The 26265-nt window shown below is 43.4% G+C and overlaps 1 protein-coding gene across 3 annotated transcripts in view; it reads left to right on the plus strand.

Moving 5' to 3' along the window:
- The first annotated feature begins 395 nt into the window (after positions 1-395).
- LOC138669744 (uncharacterized) overlaps positions 396-26265 on the plus strand; it is a 43575-nt gene continuing 17705 nt past the window's right edge. The window contains exons 1-4 of one of the 3 annotated variants that reach the window (XM_069756469.1): positions 396-472; positions 562-613; positions 2073-2237; positions 11763-11848. In XM_069756469.1, the coding sequence (XP_069612570.1) occupies positions 11779-11848 (70 nt within the window). In that variant the 5' untranslated portion in view covers positions 396-472; positions 562-613; positions 2073-2237; positions 11763-11778. Of the gene's footprint in view, positions 473-561; positions 614-2072; positions 2238-11762; positions 11849-16134; positions 16223-26265 lie in introns of those variants that run through there. The other 2 variants (XM_069756470.1, XM_069756467.1) reach the window with 2 other exon arrangements.

The following is a 26265-nucleotide window of genomic DNA, read 5'->3' on the forward strand; positions in this document are numbered from 1 at the left end:
AGTCCTATACACAGCCTATTAAGTTTTTTGTAACTGCGTCTCCTGTTGACATGAGGTTCCTTATAATATACCTACAGGGACAGCTATAGTCCCTCTATTGCCAGAATGCCATCATTGGTCACAATATTCCTACAATGACAGCTACCATCTCCCTATGGCCAGAATGTTCTTATTATCCACAGTATACCTACAGTGATAGCTACAGTCACCCTATTGCCAGAATTCCGTCATTAGCGCCAATATACCTACATCCCTATATACAGTATCTCAATTTTATTTTTGTCCTGTGTTATAAAAAACAGGGCGGAATAAAGCTGTCTGTGACGTTACTGACAGACTAGATATTTCAGTATTTTGTCTTTAGGGTTCTTTGAGAAACCTGAGACTGATACTAACGTAGAAGGCTGGTGAAGCTTGGAGGATTTGAGTATGCTCTGTGACCAATTGCTGCAGGCTAAGGGCAGTAAGTAAGGTACTATTTGTGCAATTTCTACTATCCCAGGTGTGGTCACAAATACTCATTGGTGAAATGTTTTAAATCCACATTTCCATTTTACTAAGGTGACCAGATGAACAGATGACTCTGACTGGTGACACCGACAACTAATAGAAGGTAAGAAATCATAGACAACACATCAGAATGAATTTCAGTCCAGTGTCTCATTCTGGAATTATCTTCAATGTCCTTTGTGACTTCTGAGATCTTATCATTATCCCACATTACTAGTAAATGATAATATTGGAGATGTACTCATTTATATTACAGCATAAAAAGTGCTTATAACGTTGTCTGGGGATCCTCATGGGCCAGCTTATACATGAAATACAATATTGCTAACAGGCATACTAAATATTTTGAATTGAAAATATGGAATTTTAAAGGCAATTTGATACAATTTTTGGAGATATTTGAACCTTTTATGGACTTTTTTTTTATAGCTCACTCTAAAATAAAAACAAATGCTTTACATATATATTTTACATTAGTACATTGATGTCATTTATTTTTGTGTTTATTTTTTGTACACCCGCTAACATTATTAGCTAGGTTTTTTGCATTCTCACTTTAAATATTTTAGGGACAAGAATCAAATCTGTGGTTACTTACTGATATGGCCTAAATGAAACATTTTATATTTTCAGACAGGAAATCTTGTCTTTAACATCAGAAAGTGCTCTATCTTGGTAGATTTCTCTTAATGGGAAATTGCTATTTCGGACAACCTCCACCCAAAATGTGGGGTGCAGAATGAAAATTTTGTAATTGGAACAATTGTGGAAAAAAAAAACCTACATCAATTATTGAGTTATTCTGTGTTATGTTAGATTGTACTTCAGTATGATGATATAATAAATATGCTCATTGATATAAGGCTAAACATCTGCCTTCTGTTAGTGGAGATGGCTGAGGAGCATTTTCAAAATTGTCTGGTCTCACAAGCCACGGAATAGAGTCATGATGTAAGGCAACTGTCTTCTGTGAATGGTACATAGGAGAACATGCATCATCAAAAGTCTGCTCTCCTTTTTTCCCATTCATAAGGCCACATACAGATGTCCATGAGCACCGTACCATAAGTTTTTTTTTTTCATTTTTTTCATGGATAGACTGCATAGCTTTTATGGTTCAATGGCTGATTACATAACCTTATTTTGTTGCAGACCGAGTGGTCTGCCCCCCAAAAATGAAGGCATATTCTGTTTTGATCTGAGCCAAGGATCAAAATTAGTCATACAAGTCTATGGATCTGTAAAAAGCACTGAAAGGACAGATTGTCGTCTGTGTGTATTTCATGTGCTGTCCGTTTGAACAATGAAGTGGATAGGAGAAGCTTTGAAATTTCTTTTTTTGAATACAAGAAAATCACTGATGAAACATTGATGGTAAAAACTGAAATGCTGACAAAACAATTAAAAAATTCAGATACAAAACTCTGACGTTTTTTAACCAGAAAAATTGCTGACATTTGAATGAGGCTTAAACGGATGATTTAGCAATTCTAACAATATATCCTAGAATACAAGACAAGATTTAACAAAGGTAAACCATTGTAAACCATTGTATTTTGCAGGGGGTGCATACATAAATCGTAGTGCACCATTGCAGAAGTTCTAATTGGGCCCCCCTCCCACACAAAAAAATATTAGGTGGAGTCATAGAGGAGCATATCTCAAGACTTTGCAGCCCTTACAAGTAAATTCGAACATCCATGAAAGCTCGTAACTTATAAGGACTGGTGAGTGCACTTCTATTTTTTCTGTTCATGGATGTTCGTATTTGAATCTTTATGGTGCACCCGAATGTCCGTTTTGGTGTCTCACGGACTCTGCAGCGGCACATAGCAGTAGGCATTCCGGGGAAGTACAGGTAGCGGTGCCATGTCATTTTTTCTTGCTACACTGACCTTACAAGTAAATTTCCTCCTATTGAAGCCCTAGATTACCCTATTGTTACCCACTTAAATTATGATGCCGATCCCAACAAGAATGCTCCCCCAAACACAGTATGATACCTCCACAGGGAATTCCTACTGTACCAATCCGGCAAAGTATGGTGACCTCAACACAGTATAATCCTCCAACTGTCACCCCACCACACAACATGATGGCCCCCACACAGCCCTCCATACAGGATAATGGCTCCCACTCCCTCCACATGGCATGTTGGATCCCACACAAACCTGCACATTGTATAAAGGCCCCTGATATCCCTCCATACAGTAAAAAAACGCCCCCACATAGCCCTCTAAACTGTATAATGGGTCCAACAAAGCCTTAAATATAAACACCAGTTCCAATATGAGATTAGTCATATGGAAAAAGGAAGAGACCCATCAGTACATCAAATATATTTTCATTGGAAAATAACTCTACTTAGGGGGACCCTGCTAAATCCAGGATTAATAACCAGTTAGTATGCAAGTATAATTTAAATAGGCTGCTGCCGCTGAACTATACAATAAGCACAGATTGAGCTATTAATAAACTAATATGTATCCGAAGTAACATCAAAGGTTTTGGTGACCCATAGTTACAAATGAGCAGCTCTCCTTATATTATATATGACCAATCTAAGTATAACTGGGCTAGCAGTAAGCTAGAGAGTACATATGCTAGCGGTTGTTATCAAGGGGAAACACCATAATATTACAATACCTTAGAAATGGATGACAGCAGGAGCAGCGTGTCTGGAAAGAGCAGAGTCCCGCTCACTCCGACGTGCATTTCGCCTCTTGATTCTTCTGGAAGCATATATTATAATGAGCTCCACATATCCTTCCATTTGATACAATGGGAGCCATATAGCCTTCCATATAATACAATGGCCCACACATAGACTTCCATTTAATACATTTGCCCCATATAACATTCCATATAATAAAACAACTGCACATAGCTTTCCATACAATATAATGGCCCCTCACATAGCTTTACATATAATATAATGGCCTTCACATATCCTCCATTTGTTATAAGGGGCTCCGCATAGCCTTCCATATAATATAATGACCCCCACATAGCCTTCCATTTAATACATTTGCCCCACATAGCACTCCATATAATATAAAAACCCTCACAAAGCCTTCCATATAATATAATGACCTCCACATAGTCCTCCATTCAATATAATGGGCTCCACAATGTACTCATTGATTAAAAAGGACCTAAAACAATATACTCACCTCTCCTTGTTTCTCTCTCTGCTCCGGTCTTCCGCAGCGTGGCTTCCACAGCTTTGCACTGCTCGGCACAGCGGATGCAGTGTAGTGATGTCATTGCACCTGGTGCGCTGAGATGTTAGAGCGCAGACATGCAGGGAGAATGATGGAAGAGGGAGCTGATAGCCCCATCCTCAATCATTGCTTTCAACTGTTTCATGGGCCCCATAGCACGTGATCTGCCAACATTGGCAGTATGCCACTGGTCCTCAGTGAGTCATGCCTAGAAAAATTTGTTAGAGATTTAGCTTACATACAACATATTGGTCAGGCCAAAATCAATACAACAACTATTTGGCCCAGGTTATGCTGTTCAGATTCAAGATTCAGCATTGGAAAGGTAGTCAAATGATGAAAACATATACAGTGGCTCCAGAAAGTATTCAGACACCTTTAAATTCTTCACTCTTTGTTTCATTGCAGCCATTTGGTAAATTCAAAAAAGTCATTTTTTCTCATTATTGTACACTCTGCACCCCATCTTGCAAAAAAACAGAAGTGTAGAAATGTTTCCATATTTATTAAAAATGAAAAGCTGAAATATCACATGGTCATAAGTATTTAGACCCTTTGCTCAGACACTCATATTTAGGCTATGTGCACACGTTCAGGATTTTTAGCCTTTTTTAGCGTTTTACGGCCATTTTCCGCTGAAAAAAAAGCTTAAAAAAAGCTTACATAAGCATCCCATAATTTTTAATGCATTCCGCTTTTTTTGTGCACATGCTGCGTTTTTTTTGCGCATTGGAAACGCATTCCGGAAAAAAACGCAGCATGTTCATTCATTGTACGGAATTGCAGCGATTCCGCACACTTAGGAATGCATTGATCCGCTTACTTCCTGCATGGGGTATACCCACCATGCGGGAAGTAAGTGGATAATGTGCGGTTGGTACTGTAAGACTCATGCTGGTGTGGTAGTTGGAGGCAGATATATCTCGCCCAGGTGTTTGTCCTATGTGAATTAGGCCACTCAGTATCTTCAGGGTGCTAATGGGTTAATGGTTGCAGGAATAAAAGATGACCAGCTGGGTGTTTCCAGTGTCTGCCTGGGGCACACAGATTGCCTGCCTGTGTGAGACAAACGTGAGTGAAGAGCTCTGCTCAAGATCTGTGTGATGTTAGCTGGGTGGGAGAAGCCCCCCCAGTTGTTGAGATAGCAACGTATTTGTTTAGTTAGTGCCGGACAGGCTAGGATTTATTTTTATGTTTTGTTTTTTGTGTTGCTTTCACGTTAATAAATCTGACCTGAGGTCAGCCTGCTCAGAAACCTGCTGTAGGCCTCAGATTCAATGCACAAACCACGTGTCCTTTGACCCCAGCAAAGGCGATCCCAGAGTGTTTTGTCACATTGTGGTGGAGAACGCGGGCATACCGTGGCACAGGCGACAGCATGGAAGACGTGGTGAAAGCCTTAGTACAGTCCACTGCCGTACAGCAGCAGGCCACTTCCGCACAGCACGAAGCTAATCGCTTGATGGCCACACAGCTGGGTGTGACGACGGCTGTCCGTGCACAGAGGGTACATCAGTGGACATACCAGCAAGATAAACCGGCGCAGTCTCAGATGTTCGACCTGATCTACTTGACAAAGAAATGGCTGCAACCCGAGGTACTGACAATACCCGAAATAATCCAGTGGGTTGTCCTGGACAAGTACCTGAGAGTACTACACCCAGCGCTGAAAAGGTGGGTAAGCCAAGGAAATCCCACGACAGCGGATCAACTTGTGGAGTTGGTCGAGCGTTATTCCGTGGCAGAAGGACTTCCCGACGACACCGCCAGCCCCCGGTCTGTGCCTCCTCCTCGTGGAACCGGTAAGACTGTTCCAGGGACCACGGGTGAAGGAAAATCGCTTAAAACTGTGGGGGAGGAGTCCGGGACTGCTCGCACTCCGAGACCAAGAGTATTGGACGGTGGTCTCAGTAGGGGACCTGTTAGGTGTTTCCGCTGCCATGAGAAGGGTCATGTTTCTGCGAACTGTCCTGTTACCGCTGAACCCATGCAGTGCGACGTTATAGACTGTAGAAAACGCATGTCTTTGGTTACACAGCTAGTGAGTGTGAATGCGGGTCAAAATGATACAGTGAAACACCTGTGTGAATTATCTGTTGATGGGAAAAATGTTGTGGCATTACTAGACTCTGGAAGTGTGGTGACTCTGGTGAAAGCTAGTCTGGTGGCACTTCCATCTGGTCCGTCTGACAAGTTATCTGTGACGTGTGTGCATGGTGACACCCGCTCGTACTTAACAGCGGTCATATGGATTTCTACTCCCTATGGGTCAGTGCAGCACAAAGTGGGACTCGTCCCCGCATTGTTACAGGATGTAATCCTGGGCAGGGATTTTCCCTATTTCTGGCAGTTGTGGGAGAATCAGTTGCTCCTTCACGGTAGCTGTACCCGTGAATCTTCTCCCATGCCATCTGGAGGTCCCGAGTCCCTAGAGGAGACCCCACAGGAAGATGTTGCTGGGGAGGTTGGTGAATCTAACCTTCAGTACCCCTTCTCCATCATGGCGGGGGAAACAGAGGAAACTGAGGAACCTCAGCGAGAGGCGGAGGCAGACAGCCATCCGGCACCCTGCCTGCCAGATTTGGGAGTCCAGGTGGATGACTTCCACAGCGAGCAAATGAAAGATCCTACCCTAACTCCGGCTAGGAAAAATGTAAAAATGATAGATGGGGTACCCGTAGAGCCTGACACTAGGCTAGCGTACCCGTATATGGTTCTTGAAAATGATTTGCTCTACCAGGTAGAGAAAAAAGGGGAAGACACAGTGCAACGGTTAGTGGTACCCAAACCTTATCGGCGGAAGGTACTGGATTTGGCCCACGGACATATAATGGGGGGACATCTGGGGGTACAGAAAACCACAGAAAGGATATTGCATTGTTTTGTGTGGCCTGGAATACATTGTGATGTGCGTAACTATTGTGAGTCCTGTCCAGAGTGCCAAATCGCGGCCCCTAAATCTCAGTTCCGTAGCCCTTTGGTACCCCTTCCTATCATCGGGGTCCCTTTTGAGAGAATTGGGATGGATTTGGTTGGGCCCCTTCCCCAATCCGCACGTGGGCACCAACATATCCTCGTCATCATGGACTATGCCACTCGTTACCCGGAAGCCGTCCCTTTGCGTAACACAGCTACCAAGACGATCGCCAAGGAATTGGTACAAGTGTTTAGTCGGGTGGGAATTCCAAAACAGATACTCACCGACCAGGGGACTCCCTTTATGTCGAGGGTAATGAAGGAGCTCTGCAGGCTCTTACAAATAGACCCGTTGCGTACGTCTGTCTATGACCCTCAAACAGATGGCCTGGTTGAGCGCTTCAACAAAACCTTAAAACAGATGCTCCGGGAGGCGATAGACAAAGATGGGAAGAACTGGGATTACTTGTTACCCTATTTGCTGTTTGCCATTAGGGAAGTTCCCCAGTCTTCCACAGGGTTTTCGCCTTTCGAACTGTTGTACGCCCGTCGTCCCCGGGGACTGCTGGACGTTGCAAAAGAAACCTGGGAAGGTCAAGTCACTCCCTTTAAAACGGTGATCGACCATGTAACACAAATGCAGGATTGTATTGCCGCTGTCATGCCCATTGTTAGGGACCATATGTTACAGGCCCAGGGAGCCCAGAGGCAAAGTTATGATAGAGGCGCTAAGGTCCGTACATTTGCACCCGGCGATAGGGTGTTGGTCCTAATCCCTACGGTGGATAGTAAATTCCTGGCGAAATGGCAGGGCCCATTTGAGGTCCGAGAAAGAGTTGGTGAAGTGAACTATAAAGTGTACCAGCCGGGTAAGAGAAAACCGGAACAGATTTATCATGTGAATCTGATAAAATCCTGGAAAGACCGCTCTGCCCTAACGGCGGATCTGCCCGGTCCGGTTTGTTCACCTACTGTACCAGAGGTGCAGGTTGCTGAGACTCTCTCAGAACGACAAAAATCTGAGGTTAAGCAATTTTTGTTACAGAACCGACAGTTTTTCTCCGAAAAACCTGGCCGGACTAAGTTGGTGAAACATGAGATTGTCACAGAGCCTGGCGTCACTGTTCATGTGAAGCCCTACCGGATTCTGGAAGCCCGCCGTGAAGCCGTCTCCCGGGAAGTGATGGCAATGTTGGCCTTAGGAGTCATTGAGGAGTCACACAGCGCCTGGTCCAGTCCAATTGTGTTGATACCTAAACCGGATGGCTCCATCCGGTTTTGTAATGACTTTAGGAAACTGAATGCAGTTTCTAAATTTGATGCGTACCCTATGCCCCGGGTCGTTGAGTTGATCGACCGGCTTGGTAAAGCCCGATACATTACGACGCTGGATTTAACAAAGGGGTACTGGCAGATTCCTCTGGCCGAGGCGGCCAGAGAGAAGACGGCATTTGCTACACCGGAAGGTCTGTTCCAGTATGTCTATATGCCGTTTGGACTTCACGGAGCTCCCGCAACGTTCCAGAGATTGATGGATCGAGTCTTGAGGCCTCACAGACAGTACGCTTCTGCCTACCTGGATGACATCGTAATTTACAGCATGGACTGGGAAACTCATCTCCAGAAGGTACAAGCGGTGATTGATGACCTGCGAGATGCAGGTTTAACGGCAAACCCCAAGAAATGCCACATCGGGCTTGAAGAAGCCCGATACTTGGGCTACGTGATTGGCCGAGGAGTGGTTAAACCCCAGATCGACAAAATACAGGCAATTCAGGGCTGGCCACAACCAGTGAACAAGAAACAAGTGCAGGCTTTCCTGGGGATTGCCGGCTATTATCGCCGGTTCATACCCAATTTTGCAGCCATGGCTACTCCCTTGACGGATCTTACCAAGGGGAAGGGTTCTGTCATGGTAAAATGGACCTCAGCTGCTGAAGAGGCCTTCCACAGCCTGAAACGGGCTTTGTGCTCTCAGCCCGTACTAGTGACTCCTGATTTCAGCAGCGAGTTTGTGGTACAAACTGATGCCTCTGATACTGGTGTCGGAGCTGTACTTTCCCAGGTGAGGGACGGAGTCGAACACCCGGTCCTCTATCTCAGTCGGAAACTGAATGTACATGAGCAGAGGTATGCGGTGGTTGAAAAAGAGTGCCTAGCCATTAAATGGGCTCTCGACTCCCTCAAGTATTACCTGGCTGGTAGGAAGTTTAGGCTGGTCACAGACCATGCCCCTCTCAAGTGGATGCACCTCCACAAGGACCGTAATAGTCGGGTAACCCGGTGGTTCCTTGCCCTGCAGGCTTACTCTTTTACGGTGGAGCACCGACCTGGGGTGCAGATGGGGAACGCCGATGCCGGCACTGTTTCAAAAGTGTTCTTGCTCGACAGGAGTGGTCTGAGCAAGGGGGGGGGGATATGTAAGACTCATGCTGGTGTGGTAGTTGGAGGCAGATATATCTCGCCCAGGTGTTTGTCCTATGTGAATTAGGCCACTCAGTATCTTCAGGGTGCTAATGGGTTAATGGTTGCAGGAATAAAAGATGACCAGCTGGGTGTTTCCAGTGTCTGCCTGGGGCACACAGATTGCCTGCCTGTGTGAGACAAACGTGAGTGAAGAGCTCTGCTCAAGATCTGTGTGATGTTAGCTGGGTGGGAGAAGCCCCCCCAGTTGTTGAGATAGCAACGTATTTGTTTAGTTAGTGCCGGACAGGCTAGGATTTATTTTTATGTTTTGTTTTTTGTGTTGCTTTCACGTTAATAAATCTGACCTGAGGTCAGCCTGCTCAGAAACCTGCTGTACGCCTCAGATTCAATGCACAAACCACGTGTCCTTTGACCCCAGCAAAGGCGATCCCAGAGTGTTTTGTCACAGTACCCACAGAGGAGACTCTCCTCCAGGCCCTGGGAACCATATACCTGTAAAAAAAAAAAAAGAATTAAAATAAAAAATCATGATATTCTCATCTTCCGGCAGCCCCCGCTGCCTTCCCGCTCCTTGCGATGCTCCCGTTCCCAGTAATGCCTTGCGACAATGACCTGTGATGACGTAGCGGTCTCGCGTGATGCCAAGTCATCTGGGGTCATTGCCGAGAGGCATTTCTGGGAATGGGAGCTACCGAGAGCATCGCGAGGAGCTGGAAGGTGAGAATATAACGATTTTTTATTGTTTTATTATTTTTAACATTATATCTATTGATGCTGCAAAGGGGTCTGAAAACTTTCCGTACCCACTGTAGGTCATGTTCAAACGTTCGGTATTTGGTCAGCATTTTACATTTAGTATTTGTAAGTCAAAACCAGGAGTGGAACAATTAGAGGAAAAGTATAATAGAAACATATGCACCACTTCTGTATTTATCACCCACTCCTGGTTTTGGCTTACAGATACTGAGGTCAAATACTGACCAAATACTGAACTTGTGAATGTGGCCAGATATAAAAAGATAGTTGTCATTGCAGCGCCCCAGAGATCTGGTCGTTGCAGTATGACGCTCTGCCACTAAGGGGAGTGATGGTACGTCTGATGGCACTAAAGGAGTTCTCCTGACCAAGTATCACCAGAACACTTTACACTTCACACTCCGGCCACTAGGGGGAGAAAAAGGTTTTATTTATTGGGCCACTCCTCACACTGGTAAAACTAGGAGTTGGGAAGGAAGTTAGTCAGAAGCTGACTGGGTTGGATTCAGGCAACATCCCGTGGCAGGGGGTGTTGCAGGGAGAAGACACAGAGGGGTCCCTGTCAGGCGTGGGAACCTGGCAGGTGCCTAGCGAACAGAACAGAACGTAATGGAACCGCGCCTGCACTACCTTGCGGTAGTATCCTAAGAAAGAGACACGAAGGGAAGGATATTGTGGAACAGTGAGAAACGAGATCAAGCACAAAGGAGAGCCAGTAGGAGTCGTGCCGTGAGACCGAGGCAACATCCTACTGAGGCGCGTAGCCGGTGGCCGGAACACCGCGGGAGTAACTGACTCTAGACCTTACTTCGAACTCCGCAGGACAGTTAATTATAGGTTGGCTGTCTACCTTAAATTTCCTACGAAGACATAGGGGGCAACAGTGGGAGAGGGGCGTCTCTAGGGTCCTGGAAGACCTCCAGGCCTTCCCGTCATACGGGTGCGTCCTAGCCATAACATATCTGGGGGACGAGAAACTAGCAACATCTGGAACTAAAGAGAGAGAGAGCTGTAGAGAACGATGAACGATAACAGCAGTTGTGAGGACTATTCCGAATGCTCAGCAGGCTAGGACTACAACACACAGGCACTATTGGTAGGCAACGATTTCCATCTGCGAGGGAAACCCTGGAAGTGCCCATCGGACCGGCCGGTCTCTGATAGCCCTGTTAAATGTGCTCTGGATTGAGGATCCTGAAGTCTTCAGTAAAGAGGTAAAGAGACTGCAACCCTGTGTCCTCGTTATTGACTGCACCTCACACCATCACCATCCACCTTACTGGGAAGCCCTGGGGACATACTTCACCTGTGGGAAGGTATACCATCCAGCTGCCATTCCATCACCCCAGCGGACCCCACAGCAGCGTCGGTCACCCTGACCGAACACCACAGGTGGCGTCACGAATCCCTGACAGACTGCACCACCTTTATTGGACGCCCCTTAGCAGGGTCGCGGACCGGGTCTAGCCACCGTGACAGCCTCAGAACCGAACCAGAGAGGCCCGGTACCGAGAACTCTTGGCCCTGTGTCTGGGGGCGCTCCATCATAGTCAGAGTGAAAGTAATATTCTGATTTTGTGACCAAACTGTTTCCAGATATTACTTTCTGCAATGATAGACAGACAGATTGCTGTATAGACAAATATGTCTTGCCATTTGTAATGTACAACCATTGAGAAAACTGGTATTTGAAAGAAAAAAAAATTAACTAGTGGGACAACATTTCTACCCTCAGCGGTATATCCATTCAGGGACATCACTAGCCAAAGTAATACATGTTTGCCATATAATTTCAGCTCACTGCAGAGTTAGTATTGAATCATACCAGCTTATGAAAAATGGAAGGATTTAGCTTTTCAGATTAGCAAATATATACTTGTGACATTCAAAAATATACAGAGAAAAATAAACATCTGAAATTCTTTTTAGGAGGACGTCAAACAACATGAGCACAATCAACTTCTTGCTAGGAGCCTTCACCGTGGCCATCTGTTTCAATGCGTGCCTTTCACAAAGTAAGTACTTTATATATTTTTTTAAAGGGAATCTTTTGCCAAGTTTTTGCTACCCCATTTGAGAGCAGCATGAAGTAGGTGCAGAGACCCTGACTTCAGAGATGTTTCACTTGCTAGGCTGATTGCTAGAATTTGTATAAATTCACAGTTTTATCTGGTGCAGATCTTACAGTTCTCTGAAGGCTGATCTGTGTATAACCCCGCCCACACCACTAAATGGCAGTTTTCTGCCTATGTACTGTACACTGAAAGCTGCCAATCAGTGATGGGGTGGGGTTATACACAGCTCATAGTGATGCTTGACTACCTGACAGCAGGTTTACTAGTCCCCTAATCTCCTGCTGATAAGACAGTAATTTTAACAAAACTACACTAAGCAGCCTAGTAAGTGATGCATCACTGGAATCAGGGTTTCTGTTTCTATAAATTCTAAATATATATAGAGGCTTGATGGTCTTTGATTTTAGTGACCCAAATTAGCTTCTTCCAATCTATTATTACCACCATATCTTTATTTTGTGTTCATTTATTTGTCCAACCTTCAAAACTGTTCATTTATAACAGGGGTGGGGAATCTTTTTTCTGCAAAGGGCCATTTGGATATTTATATCATCCTTCAGGAGCCGTACAAACTCCGCCCACAAAGTACATCCTGACGGCACTGGTGTCAGGACGTAATCTTTCATTGCATGCCCTTCAATGCTAAGTAGTGAACACTGCGTGTGTGTGCTAACAGAGCAAGAAGAAATTAATGAGCTGGTTGTAATCAAAATACACCTGCATCTTAAAAACATCTCCAGAATCCGACCTTTTCTCACCGTTGAAACTGCTAAGACTTTTACTGTCGCTCTCATTCATTCTCGTCTGGACTACTGCAACTCTCTTCTGATCGGTCTCCCTCTTACCAAACTTTCTCCTCCCCAATCCATCTTGAATGCTGCAGCCAGAGTCATATTTCTGTCCAGCCGCTTCACCGATGCCTCCATCTTGTGCCAGTCATTACACTGGCTACCCATTCGCTACAGGGTCCAGTATAAACTCATCTCTCTCACCCACAAAGCTCTCCACAGTTCTGCAGCGCCTTATATCTCCTCTCTCATCTCTGTCTATCGCCCTACACATGCCCTTCATTCTACAAATGACATAAGACTAACATCCCTCGTAATCCGAACGTCACACCTCCGTCTCCAAGACTTCTCTCGTGCTGCGCCAGCTCTCTGGAATGCACTTCCACAGACGATCAGACTGATACCTAGCCCCGACCTATTCAAGCGCGCTTTAAAAACCCATCTCTTCAAACAAGCCTACCACATCAACTACTCAGTAAACTAACTTTGTCCTGTTCCCTCCTTCCAAATATTATTCTGAATCTGCACTCTACTATTCATCTGTCTCCACACCCTCCATGCACAGGATAACTGCACTTGATACTTGACTATTGCACTTAAACACATGGGCAGATGACCGGATCATGCAGCTTTGTATGAAAATCCCTATTTAATATAATTGCCAGACCTGAAATAAGAAGCACTTTTCACCTATTGTATCCCCCCATTTCCTTGTAGATTGTAAGCTTGCGAGCAGGGACCTCACCCTTAGGGCTTGTTTTCACTTGCGAGGAACACGTCCGTGTCTCGCATGTGGAAACGAAGCTCTGGCGCCGGCACAGTGGAGCGGAGCGTGCGGCCGCATAGCAACAAATGGAGCCACACGCTCCGCTCCGAAGTGCCGGCGCCAGAGCTTCGTTTCCACATGCGAGACACGGACGTGTTTCTCGCAAGTGGAAAAGAGGCCTAAATGTCACTGTTTAAATTGCCTGAACTCGTACTGAATTTATTGTCTGTACATGTCCCCACTTAATTTTTAAGTGCTGCGGAATATGTTGGCGCTATATAAATAAAAATTATTATTATTATTATTACACCTCCCTGCCCAAGAATGCAGTCCCTGAGAATCTGCTCGGGGACCTGATAAAAGGTCATCGAGGGCCGTAAATTGCCCTGGGGCCTGAGGTTCCCCACCCTTGATCTATAATTCATTCATGCTGATCAAGTAACTTAAGTTTTTTTCCAAGATTTGTTATAGTCTAAATTTTAGACAGCTTTACTTAAAATAAGCAAAATGAGCCATACTTACCCAGTGTTCCAGCACTGCCTCTCCGACACTGCACTCAGTCTTTGGCTGATATCAATGCTACAGCATGTAACCACAGCAGCCAAACACTAGAATCAGCAGTGATGCCTCTGTCATTTTTAGGGATTGCTCACATCTCCGTATAAATACACCGAGTGTGATATGATACAAAAAAAAATCACATTTCACTCACACCAATGTTATTCAATGAGGCAGTGTTCATCTGCAAGTTTTTCCTCAGCTGTAATCGGGCTGAGGAAAACATCACAGCATGCTGGAAGTGGTCGAGTAAAATGTCAGAGATTCGCCAATGCTTGTCAATGGTTGTGATAAAAAAAAAAAATCAGACGGCACACGGACCATTCATATGCTGTCCAATTTTTACTCATATATCTCAAAAATATTAGATAGAATATAAATAGAATAGATAGATATCCTGCATATAAATAATGTCACACCCCTCATACATGTTATACACTTGCACCCTTTAGTGCCTTTCATGTGTCACTAAATGGTGTCTAGCCTGGTTTAACCTAACAAATAAATCATTGTAAAAAAACAACGTGCCCCCCCCATGTTTGATAACCAGCAAAGATAAAGCAGACAGCTGTTTGCTGATATTATTATACTGGGCTATTGTGCCCTTCCCAGCATAAAAATAGCAGCCCGCAGCTGCCCCAGATATGGAGCATCACATTAGATGCCCCAACTCTGGTGCTTTGTCTCGACTCTTTGCAATTACCCTGATGTGTTGGCAATCGGGCTAATAGTAGTTTTGCTTGTTGTCAGCTGTGAATTGCCCAAAAGCACAGATAACATCAAGCCCTAGTGTTAGTAATGGAGAGGTATCTATCAGACCCCCAAAAGTAACCCAGTTAGTAAAAAGAAAAAACACACACACACAAAAATATTTTATTTTGAAAAACACTCCCTGACTCTTTCACAAATTTATTTGAAAAAATAAACCCATGTAGGTCCAACGTAGTCCAGGGAATCCGATGTAGTACACAAATGAAAAACTAAAATAAACTAAAAAGAGAGCAATAAAAACAAGACACTGTCCCTTGTTCACCAATTTATTATCAGATTCCCTGGACTACGTCAGAGCTGCATGTTTTTTTTAAATAAATTGGTGAACCAAAGAAAGCTAGCGAGTTTTTTTATTAAATAGAATATTTCTGTATGTGTTGTTTTTTAAGTTTTACTGGGTTAGTAGTTGGGGTGCCGATAGATACCTCTCCATTACTAGCACAAGGGTTTGATGTCAACTGTGTCTTTGGACAATTCACAGCTGACATCAACCCCCAACTACTATTACCCCAAATGCCACCGCACCAATAAAATCGGGAAGAGCCAAGGCGAAGCACCAGAGTTGGCATCTAATTTGATGCTCCACTTCTGGGGCAGCAGCTGGAAGGGAAAGTTTTAGGCTGGGACTTTCCCAGCCTGATAATTTCAACCCACAAGCAATCTGCTTTACCTTTGCTGGTTGTCAAAAATAGGGGAGACCCCACATCTTTTTTTAAAATCATTTATTTATTATCAGGCTAATTAATAGGCTAACTATTCTTTAGTGCCACATGGAAGGCACTAAAGGGTGGGAGATTATAATATGTATGGGTTTGTGACATTATATATCTGCAGGATCTCTATCTATAATAAATCTAATATCTTTTTACCATCTCTCTACCAATATCTCATATAAGATTGCTTAATTATTTATGACAATTAGATTTAATTTACATAGAGTATTAATATAGTATGTAAAAGATGATGTCATAGGCATGACATATGGATGCTAGGTGTGAAAAAAATGCACACTCGCATAGAACTCACATGACATACGGAATGACACTCGGGAATCTGAGCGATTTTATATACACAGATGTGAGCGACCCCTTAAGCTGAGAATACACGTAAGAAAAAATCTTAGAAAATCCCTTAAATTCCCTGTGGAACTGCCTTCTGTTTCCTGCTGTGAATACACCAGTGCTCTCTCAATTTTGGCGCAGCACATTTTTTTAAACTGTAATTTAAGCCTGTTGCCCTATGGTGTTGGATGAATACTCACATCATAGAACCTAATGTTCTATAACATTCCATATTTCCTTTTATTCCTTTTACTATAGGTTCTGAACCTTTAGGAACTATTCAGCAATTTATTTTACATGCTGTGCAAATGTGGATGCTTTATTTTATTAATATTTTTTCTTTTGCTTTGTTTTTCAGACTTGACATCAAGTAAGTATTCAGCAAGCAGTTCTCTGTGGACTAATGGTTAATTCTCATTAAGAAACACTTTTATTATAACTGTTCTGGGAAGATTTACTGAACTAAATGTGCCTAAAAATCACTAAAATTGACAAATCTCCGGGCCCGGATGGGATACACCCTCGAGTACTGCAGGAATTAAGTACAGTCATCGATAGACCATTATTTTTAATCTTTAAAGACTCCATAATAACAGGGTCTGTACCACAGGATTGGCGTGTAGCAAATGTGGTGCCAATATTCAAAAAGGGGACAAAAACTGAACTCGGAAATTATCGACCAGTAAGCTTAACCTCTACTGTGGGTAAAATCCTGGAGGGCATTCTAAGGGATGCTATACTGGAGTATCTGAAGAGGAATAACCTCATGACCCAGTATCAGCACGGGTTTACTAGGGACCGTTCATGTCAGACTAATTTGATCAGTTTCTATGAAGAGGTAAGTTCCGGATTGGACCAAGGGAACCCAGTGGATGTAGTGTATATGGACTTTTCAAAAGCTTTTGATACGGTGCCACACAAAAGGTTGATACATAAAATGAGAATAATGGGGATAGGGGAAAATATGTGCAAGTGGGTTGAGAGCTGGCTCAGGGATAGGAAACAAAGGGTGGTTATTAATGGAGCACACTCGGACTGGGTAGCGGTTAGCAGTGGGGTACCACAGGGGTCAGTATTGGGCCCTCTTCTTTTTAACATATTTATTAATGACCTTGTAGGGGGCATTCAGAGTAGAATTTCAATATTTGCAGATGACACTAAACTCTGCAGGGTAATTAATACAGAGGAGGACAATTTTATATTACAGGATGATTTATGTAAACTAGAAGCTTGGGCTGATAAATGGCAAATGAGCTTTAATGGGGATAAATGTAAGGTCATGCACTTGGGTAGAAGTAATAAGATGTATAATTATGTGCTTAATTCTAAAACTCTGGGCAAAACTGTCAATGAAAAAGACCTGGGTGTATGGGTGGATGACAAACTCATATTCAGTGGCCAGTGTCAGGCAGCTGCTACAAAGGCAAATAAAATAATGGGATGCATTAAAAGAGGCATAGATGCTCATGAGGAGAACATAATTTTACCTCTATACAAGTCACTAGTTCGACCACACTTAGAATACTATGCACAGTTCTGGTCTCCGGTGTATAAGAAAGACATAGCTGAACTAGAGCGGGTGCAGAGAAGAGTGACCAAGGTTATTAGAGGACTGGGGGGTCTGCAATACCAAGATAGGTTATTACACTTGGGGCTATTTAGTTTGGAAAAACGAAGACTAAGGGGTGATCTTATTTTAATGTATAAATATATGAGGGGACAGTACAAAGACCTTTCTGATGATCTTTTTAATCATAGACCTGAAACAGGGACAAGGGGGCATCCTCTGCGTTTGTAGGAAAAAAGGTTTAAGCATAATAACAGACGCGGATTCTTTACTGTAAGAGCAGTGAGACTATGGAACTCTCTGCCGTATGATGTTGTAATGAGTGATTCATTACTTAAATTTAAGAGGGGACTGGATACCTTTCTGGAAAAGTATAATGTTACAGGGTATATACACTAGATTCCTTGATAGGGCGTTGATCCAGGGAACTAGTCTGATTGCCGTATGTGGAGTCGGGAAGGAATTTTTTTCCCCAATGTGGAGCTTACTCTTTGCCACATGGGTTTTTTTTTGCCTTCCTCTGGATCAACATGTTAGGGCATGTTAGGTTAGGCTATGGGTTGAACTAGATGGACTAATAGTCTTCCTTCAACCTTAATAACTATGTAACTATGTAACTATGTATTTGTTCTATAAAAAACTGTCATGCATGCCTTACACTACATTCTTTATGCAATATAGACTCTTTTTACACCTTGCTCGGCAAGGGGTCATGGCCTAGTGGAAAGTTAACATCGATTCGGGGAAGGGTGTGTGAGCATATATGTGACAATGACTGCAAAATTTGATCCGAAATTTTGGTTGCCCCAGATCAAATATTGCTGACCTGTGATGGCCTTTCTGGATCTTACATCCCAGTGTTTCTCGTTTCCCAGATATGTTGTGATTAGTGTTGAGCATTCCGATACTGCAGGTATCGGGTATCGGCCGATATTTGCTTTATCGGAATTCCGATACTGAGTTCCGATATTTTTGCGATATCGGAAATCGGAATCGGCGTGTGCGGTGCGTATCGTTCCAAGGGTCTGGAGGAGAGGAGACTCTCCTTCAGGCCCTGGGATCCATATTCATGTAAAAAATAAAGAATAAAAATAAAAAATATGGATATACTCACCCCTCCGACGAACCCTGGCTGTCACCGCTGCAAGCGTCTACCTCCGTTCCTTAGAATGCAGTGAGTGAAGAACCTTCGATGACGTCGCGGTCAGGTGAGCGGTCGTAGCAGCGAGCAATACAAGGTTCAGAAAATATTGCTTTACCTTGGCATGTCCTTCAGCACTCCCTTAAGAGAAATCTGTCAGATGGTTTTCTATCTAATCTTGGAGCAGCATAATATAGCGCAAGAGAGCCTGATTCCAGATATGTGTCACTTAGGTTACGTACAATTGTATTAGTACAATCAGTGTTTTATCACCAGAAGATTATCACTAGAGGACAAGGTGTTCGGTGCAGACAAGTCCAGCTAATCTGTGTAACCCCACCCCCACCACTGATTGGCAGCTTGCTCACAATGCACACTGTACACAGTAAGTTGCCAGTAAATGGTGTGGGCGGGTTATACACAGAGCAGCTTTCTGAGCTATGCTACAGGAAAACTACACCAAACAGTCCAGTAAGTGATACTTCAACGTTGCTCCCAGCAACTACATAATTCTGCTCTCAAATAGACATAGAAAAATTAGATTCTCTTTACACAATTAAGTACGCAATTAACACAAGAATTAACATAAAAGCGGAACATAGAAGTACTTAATTATATGGTCAAGGAGAAATGTAAATTACCACAGTACAACCAACAATGAAACCAATAATGCTGCCATACAATGACCATATGGTGATCAGATACCTGTCTACACAGGCTCTTTGCCGACAATTATCATACTGCACTTTACAACGCAAGGAAATACAGACACGCTGACAGAACACACAGCAATTAGAACAATCAGGATAGGTCATTATGATATACTAGATGGCAGCCCGATTCTAAAGAATCGGGAGTCTAGAATCCATATATACTTTATTTATTCAAATGTAAGAATAATACAATTAATAAATAATAGTAAGAAAGAACAAAAATAATAGGCAGTATATGGAGAAAACACCAAACAAAAGTTCAAAATTGGTGTGAAAATGTCACTGAACCACTTCACAACTAAATATATATAGTTTTGGTAAATGGTATTATCATTTTTTTGACGAAATTCGGCAGGAGCTTGAAGAGCAACGTCACTGGGCCCGTCTCCACGCAGTAGAAACTTGCTGTGAGGTAAAAATTCAAAAATCACACCAAAATGGCGGGCGGAGTGTGTCACAGTACGGCACGTTTCTGATTGGTCGCTCGCAGCAGGCGGCAACCAATCAGACACTGGACACTGTTGACGTCACTTATCTCCGGACATTAGCTCCGGACATTAGCTCCGGACATTAGCTCCGGACAGGAAGTTGGCACAAATTGCAGGAAGTAGTATTCTAGGCAATTATATATTAGATTAATCAGATTGGTGCAGATCAAACAGCTGGCACTTCCACTAATCAGCTGTTTTAAGCTCCCGCTACAGGGAGATGTGTACAGTGAATGTACCTGAAGAGTACAGCTCCATACATATTAGAAATTAGTTTAATTAACGGCACTTAATAGATAGGGATTTAGATGAAAATGTCTTTGGCCTTTGGGCCTCACCTTTAAATAATGCATGTTATGTAATAAAAACCTGTTGTACACATGTAAGAGGCACATAACCCTTGTACGCGTGATGCAAGTCATACATGTAACAAACGCACAGCACACTCGGCATAGCATGCACAGCACACAAGAAAAGCACACAAGACATATGTCATACTCACAGAGCAGACATACATCACACAAACACTGCACATATGGCAAACATGAAGGAATCAGACTGTACATGGCCAACAAGGAGAGGGGACATGTCGCACATGACATAAAAGCACAGTGCACATATCACACAAGCACTCAGCACACACCAAATACATCACAAAAGAACATTGCAAATTTCAAACAAGCACAGAGTACATGTCATATACAGTTGTGAAAATAAGTATTGGATACACTGCCAATTCTGGAGACTGGCTATGCCACTTCATGTGCTTCTTTTTGAGCCACTTCTTTGTTGCCTTGGCTGTATGCTTTGGGTCATTATCTTGCTGGAAGACCCAGTCATGACCCATTATTAATGTCCTGGCAGAGGGAAGGAGCTTGTCACTCAGGATTTTACGGTACATATCTCCATCCCTTTTCCCATTGATGCAGTGAAGTAGTCATGTGCCCTTAGCAGAGAAACACCCCCAAAACAAAACAAAATGTTTCCACCTTCATGCCTAACAGTGGGGATGGTTTTCTTTGGGTTATAGGCATTTCTCTTCCTCCAAACACTGCGAGTTGAGTTAATGCCAAAGACGTAAATTTTTGTCTCATCTGACCACAGCACCATCTCCCAGTCACTCACAGAATCATCCAGGTGTTCATTGGCAAACTTCAGACATGCCTGCACATGTGCCCTCTTGAGCAGGGGACCTTGCGGGCATTACAGGTTTTTAAACCTTTACGGCTTAATGTGTTACCAATGGATTTCTTGGTGACTGTGGTCCCGCTGCCTTGAGATCATTAACAAGTTCCCCCATGTACTTTTTGGCTGATCTCTCACCTTCCTCATGATCAAGGATACCCCACGAGGTGAGACTTTGCATGGTGCCCCAGATCGATGTCGATTGACAGCCATTTTGTATTTCTCCCATTTTCTTACTATTGCACCTACAGTTGTCTCCTTCTGACCCAGCGTCTTACTTATAGTTTTGTAGCCCATTCCAGCATTGTGCAGGTTTATGATCTTCTCCCTGGCATTCTTATAAAGCTCTTTGGTCTTGCCCATATTGTAGAGGTTAGAGTCTGACTGATTAATAGAGTCTGGCTGATTAATTGAGTCTGCGACAGAGTCTTTTGTAAAGGTGACTATGTAAGACAGCTGTCTTTAATGCAGGTAATGAGTTGATTAGGAGCATCTAACTGGTCTGTAGGAGCCAGAACTCTTAACGGTTGGTAGGGTATCAAATACTTATTTCTCACTGCAAAATGCAAGTAAATTTATATAATTTATACAATGTGATTTTCTGAATTTTATTTTTGATATTCTATCGCTCAATGTTAAAAAATAACCTACCCTTAAAATTATAGACTGTTCATGTCTTTGTCAGTTGGCAAACTTACAAAATCAGCAAGGGATCAAATGCTTATTTCCCCCACTGTATATGACCTGCATTTCCTTGTGAAAAAATCAGAAATTTGGTGAAAATTTTGAAAATGTAGCAATATTCAAACTTTTAATTTTTATGCCCTTAATTCAGAGTCATGCAATACAAAATAGATAATAAATAAAATTTCCCACATGTCTACTTTCCATCAGCATAATTTTTGAAACATCATTTTTTTTGTTAGGAAGTTCGAATGGTTAAAAGTTGATCAGCGATTTCTCATTTTTACAACAAAATTTACAAAAACATATTTTTAGGGACCACAGCACATTTGAAGTGCCTAAAGAGTGGAAATCCCCCATCAGTGACCCAATTTTTAAACTAGACCCCTCAGTGAAATAAAAAAAAATCAAATTGTTCCCACAAAAATTTTCTGATAGCCACGATTTTTTTATTTTCACAAAGGTAACAGGAAAAAATTAATCCCAAAATTTCTTGTGCAATTTCTCATGAGTATGCAGATATGCCATACATGGTGGAAAACTGCTGTATGGGTGCACGGCATAGCTCAGAAAGGATGGAGTGATATTTTGAAATGCAGATTTTGATGGAATGTTCAGAGGGTGTCATGTTGGGTTTGGAGAGCCCCTGATGTGCTTAAACAGTGGAAACCCCCTACAAGTGACACCATTTTGGAAACTAGAACCCTCAAGGAATTTATCTAGATGTGTGCTAAGCACCTTGAACCCACATGTGCTTCACAGAAGTTTATAATTTTGAGCCATGAAAATAAAAAAATCTAATTTTATTGCACAAAAATGTTCTTTTAGCCCCAAAGGGTAACAGCAGAAAATTGACCTCAAAATTTGACCTCAATTTCTCTTGAATTTGCCAATTCCTGCTATTTGGTCGAAAACTGCTTTTGAGGCACAGTGTAAAGCTCAGAAGGGAAGAAGTCCATATTGGAGTTCAGATTTTGCTGGACTGGTAAGAGGATACCATGTCACATAGATAGAGCCCCTGAGGCTCAAGAACAGCAGAACCCCTCATAAGTGACCCCATCTTACAAACGATACCTCTAAATTAATTCATCTAGGGGGTAGTGATCATATTAACACCACAGGTGTGTCACTGAATTTTATATCATTGGGCAGTGAAGAAAAAATAATTACATTTTTACATCAAAATTGTGTTTTAGCCCCAGATTTTACATTTTTACGCTGGGAAATCAGTAAAAATGGCACCAAAATTTGTCACACAATTTCTGCTGAATGTGGAAATACCCCATATGTGGCTGTACAGTACTGCTTAGCCATACGGAGAGATTCGGTAGGGACAGAGAACTATTTGCCTTCTGAGTGCAGATTTGCTTTAATACAGTGGGTACGGAAAGCATTCAGACCCCTTTAAATTCTTCACTCTTTTTTTCATTGCAGCCATTTGGTAAATTCAAAAAGTTGACTTTTTTCTCATTAATGTACACTCTGCACTCCATCTTCACTGAAAAAAAACAGAAATGTAGAAAGTTTTGCAAATTTATTAAAAAAGAAAAACTGAAGTATCACATGTTCAGAGGGAATTCAGACCCTTTGTTCAGTATTGAGTAGAAGCACCCTTTTGAGCTAGAACAGCCATGAGTCTTCTTGGGAATGATGCAACATTCTTCCTTGTAGATCCTCTCCAGTTCCATCAGGTTGGATGATGAATGTTGGTGAACAGCAATTTTCAGGTCTCTCCAGAGATGCTCAATTGGGTTTAGGTCAGAGCTCTGGCTGGGCCAGACAAGAATGGTCACAGAGTTGTTCTGAAGCCACTCTTTTGTTATTTTAGCTGTGTGCTTAGGGTTATTGTCTTATTGGAAGGTGAACCTTTGGCCAAGTCTGAGGTCCGGAGCACTCTGGAAGAGGTTTTCATCCAGAATATCTCTGTACTTGGCTGCATTCATGTTTCCTTCAATGGCAACCAGTCATCCTGTCCCTGCAGCTTAAAACACCCCCATAGCATGATGCTGCCACCAACATGTTTCACTTTTGGGATTGTATTGGGCAGGTGATGAGCAGTGCCTGTTTTTTTCCACACATACCGCTTAGAATTATCACCAAAAAGGTCTATCTTCGTCTCATCAGACCAGAGAATCTTATTTCTCATAGTCTTTCAGTCATTCATGTGTTTTTTTAGCAAACTCTATGCGGGCTTTCATACGTCTTGCACTAAGGAGAGGCTTTTGTTGGGCCACTCTGCCATAAAGACCCGACTCGTGGAAGGCTGCAGTGACAGTTGACTTTGTGGAACTTTCTCCCATCTCCCTACTGCATCTCTGGAGCTCAGCCGCAGTGATCTTGGGGTTCTTCTTCACCTCTCTCATCAAGGCTCTTCTCCCACGATTGCTCAGTTTAGCTGGACAGCCAGGTCTAGGAAGACTTTTGGTGGTCCCAAACTTCTTCCATTTAAGGATTAAGAAGGCCACTGTGCTCTTAGGAATCTTGAGTACTGCAGAAATTCTTTTGTAACCTTGGCCACATCTGTGCCTTGCCACAATTCTGTCTCTGAGCTTCTTGGCAAGTTCCTTTGACCTCATGATTCTCATTTGGTCTGACATGCACTGTGAGCTGTGAGGTCTTATATAGACAGGTGTGTGCCTTTCCAAATCAAGTCCTATCAGTTTAATTAAACACAGCTGGCCTCCAATGAAGGAGTAGAACCAACACAAGGAGAATCACAAGGAAATGGACAGCATGTGACTTAAGGTACCGTCACACTGAACGATATCGCTAGCGATCCATGATGTTGCAGCGTCCTGGCTAGCGATATCGTTCAGTTTGACAGGCAGCAGCTATCAGGATCCTGCTTTGCCATCGTTGGTCGGCGCAGAAAGTCCAGAACTTTGTTTCGTCGCTGGACCTCCCGCAAACATCGCTGAATCGGCGTGTGTGACGCCGATTCAGCGATGTCTTCACTGGTAACCAGGGTAAACATCAGGGCCGCGCTTAGTAACCCGATGTTTACCCTGGTTACCAGCGTAAACGTAAAAAAAAAAAACATTACATACTTACCTTCCGCTGTCTGTCCTTCGGTGATGTCACCGCTGTGCTTTCTGGCTGGCGCTCACAGTCAGTGCAAAGAAGCACAGCGCTGGGGGACAGACAGCGGAAGGTAAGTATGTAGTGTTTTTTTTTTTACGTTTACGCTGGTAACCAGGGTAAACATCGGGCCCTGCGCTTAGTAACCCGATGATTACCCTGGTTACCAGGGGACCGGCATCGTTGGTCGCTGGAGAGCTGTCTGTGTGACAGCTCTCCAGCGACCACACAGTGACGCTGCAGCGATCGGGATCGTTGTCTGGATCGCTGCAGTGTCGCTTAATGTGACGGTATCTTTAAATATGAGTGTCTGAATACTTATGATGACCATGTGATATTTCTGTTTTTCTTTTTTAATAAATATGCAAACATTTCTACTTTTCTGTTTTTATTCAGTCAAGATGGGGTGCAGAGTGTACAATAATGAGAAAAAAAAGAACTTTTTTGAATTTACTAAAAGGCTGCAATGAAACAAAGTGAAAAATTTAAAGGGTCTGAATACTTTCCCACTGTTCATGTCATACAACCTCACACAAGCATGGTGCACCTATCATACACAAGCACATCAAACATGTCATACACAGCACACAAACACAATACACACATTCTGCAAGACACATAAGCACAATACACATGTAATTTATGGCAGACAAGCACATGACATATATTGTGTTCATCAGACACATCACATAATGCGCAACCGTCATCTATGACATAAAAGTATAAGGCACATGTCATACATGATACAAAAGCACAGAATACATGTCACACATGGCGCACAATTACCCAGAGGTAATCTATGTTGATATCATTCAGTATTATTTATAAACTAGCTATTGAACCCGTTCTACGCCCGGGTGGCTAGCATCTATATTGGTATATGGTCTCCATCCTGGTATGTGCTGCTCCATCCTGCGTCCCCATCCTGTCATGAGCTGCTCCATCCTGCGTCCCCATCCTGTCATGTGCTGCACCCATCCTGCGTCCCCATCCTGACATGTGCTGCACCCATCCTGCACCCCCATTCTGACATGTGCTGCTCCCATCCTGCACCCCCATTCTGACATGTTCTGCACCCATCCTGCGCCTCCATTCTGACATGTTCTGCACCCATCTTGCGCCCCCATTCTGTCACGTGTTGCACCCATCCTGCGCCCCCATTCTGTCATGTGCTGCTCCCATCCTGCGCCCCCATTGTGACATGTGCTGCACCCATCCTGCGCCTCCATTCTGACATGTTCTGCACCCATCCTGTGCCTCCATTCTGTCATTTGCTGCTCCCATCCTGTCATGTGCTGCTCCCATCCTGCTCCCGTTCTTTCATGTGCTGCTCCTATCCTGCGCCCCTGTTCTGTCATGTGCTGCTCCCATCCTGCGCCCGTTCTGTCATGTGCTGCTGCCATCCTGCGCCCCATTCTGTCATGTGCTGCTCCCATCCTGCGCCCCTGTTCTGTCATGTGCTGCTCCCATCCTGTGACCCCGTTCTGTCATGTGCTGCTCCCATCCTGCGCCTGTTCTGTCATGTGCTGCTGCCATCCTGCGCCCCCATTCTGTCAT

Source organism: Ranitomeya imitator, chromosome 3 (assembly GCF_032444005.1).
Source record: "Ranitomeya imitator isolate aRanImi1 chromosome 3, aRanImi1.pri, whole genome shotgun sequence".
In the NCBI taxonomy this organism is placed as follows: domain Eukaryota; kingdom Metazoa; phylum Chordata; class Amphibia; order Anura; family Dendrobatidae; genus Ranitomeya; species Ranitomeya imitator.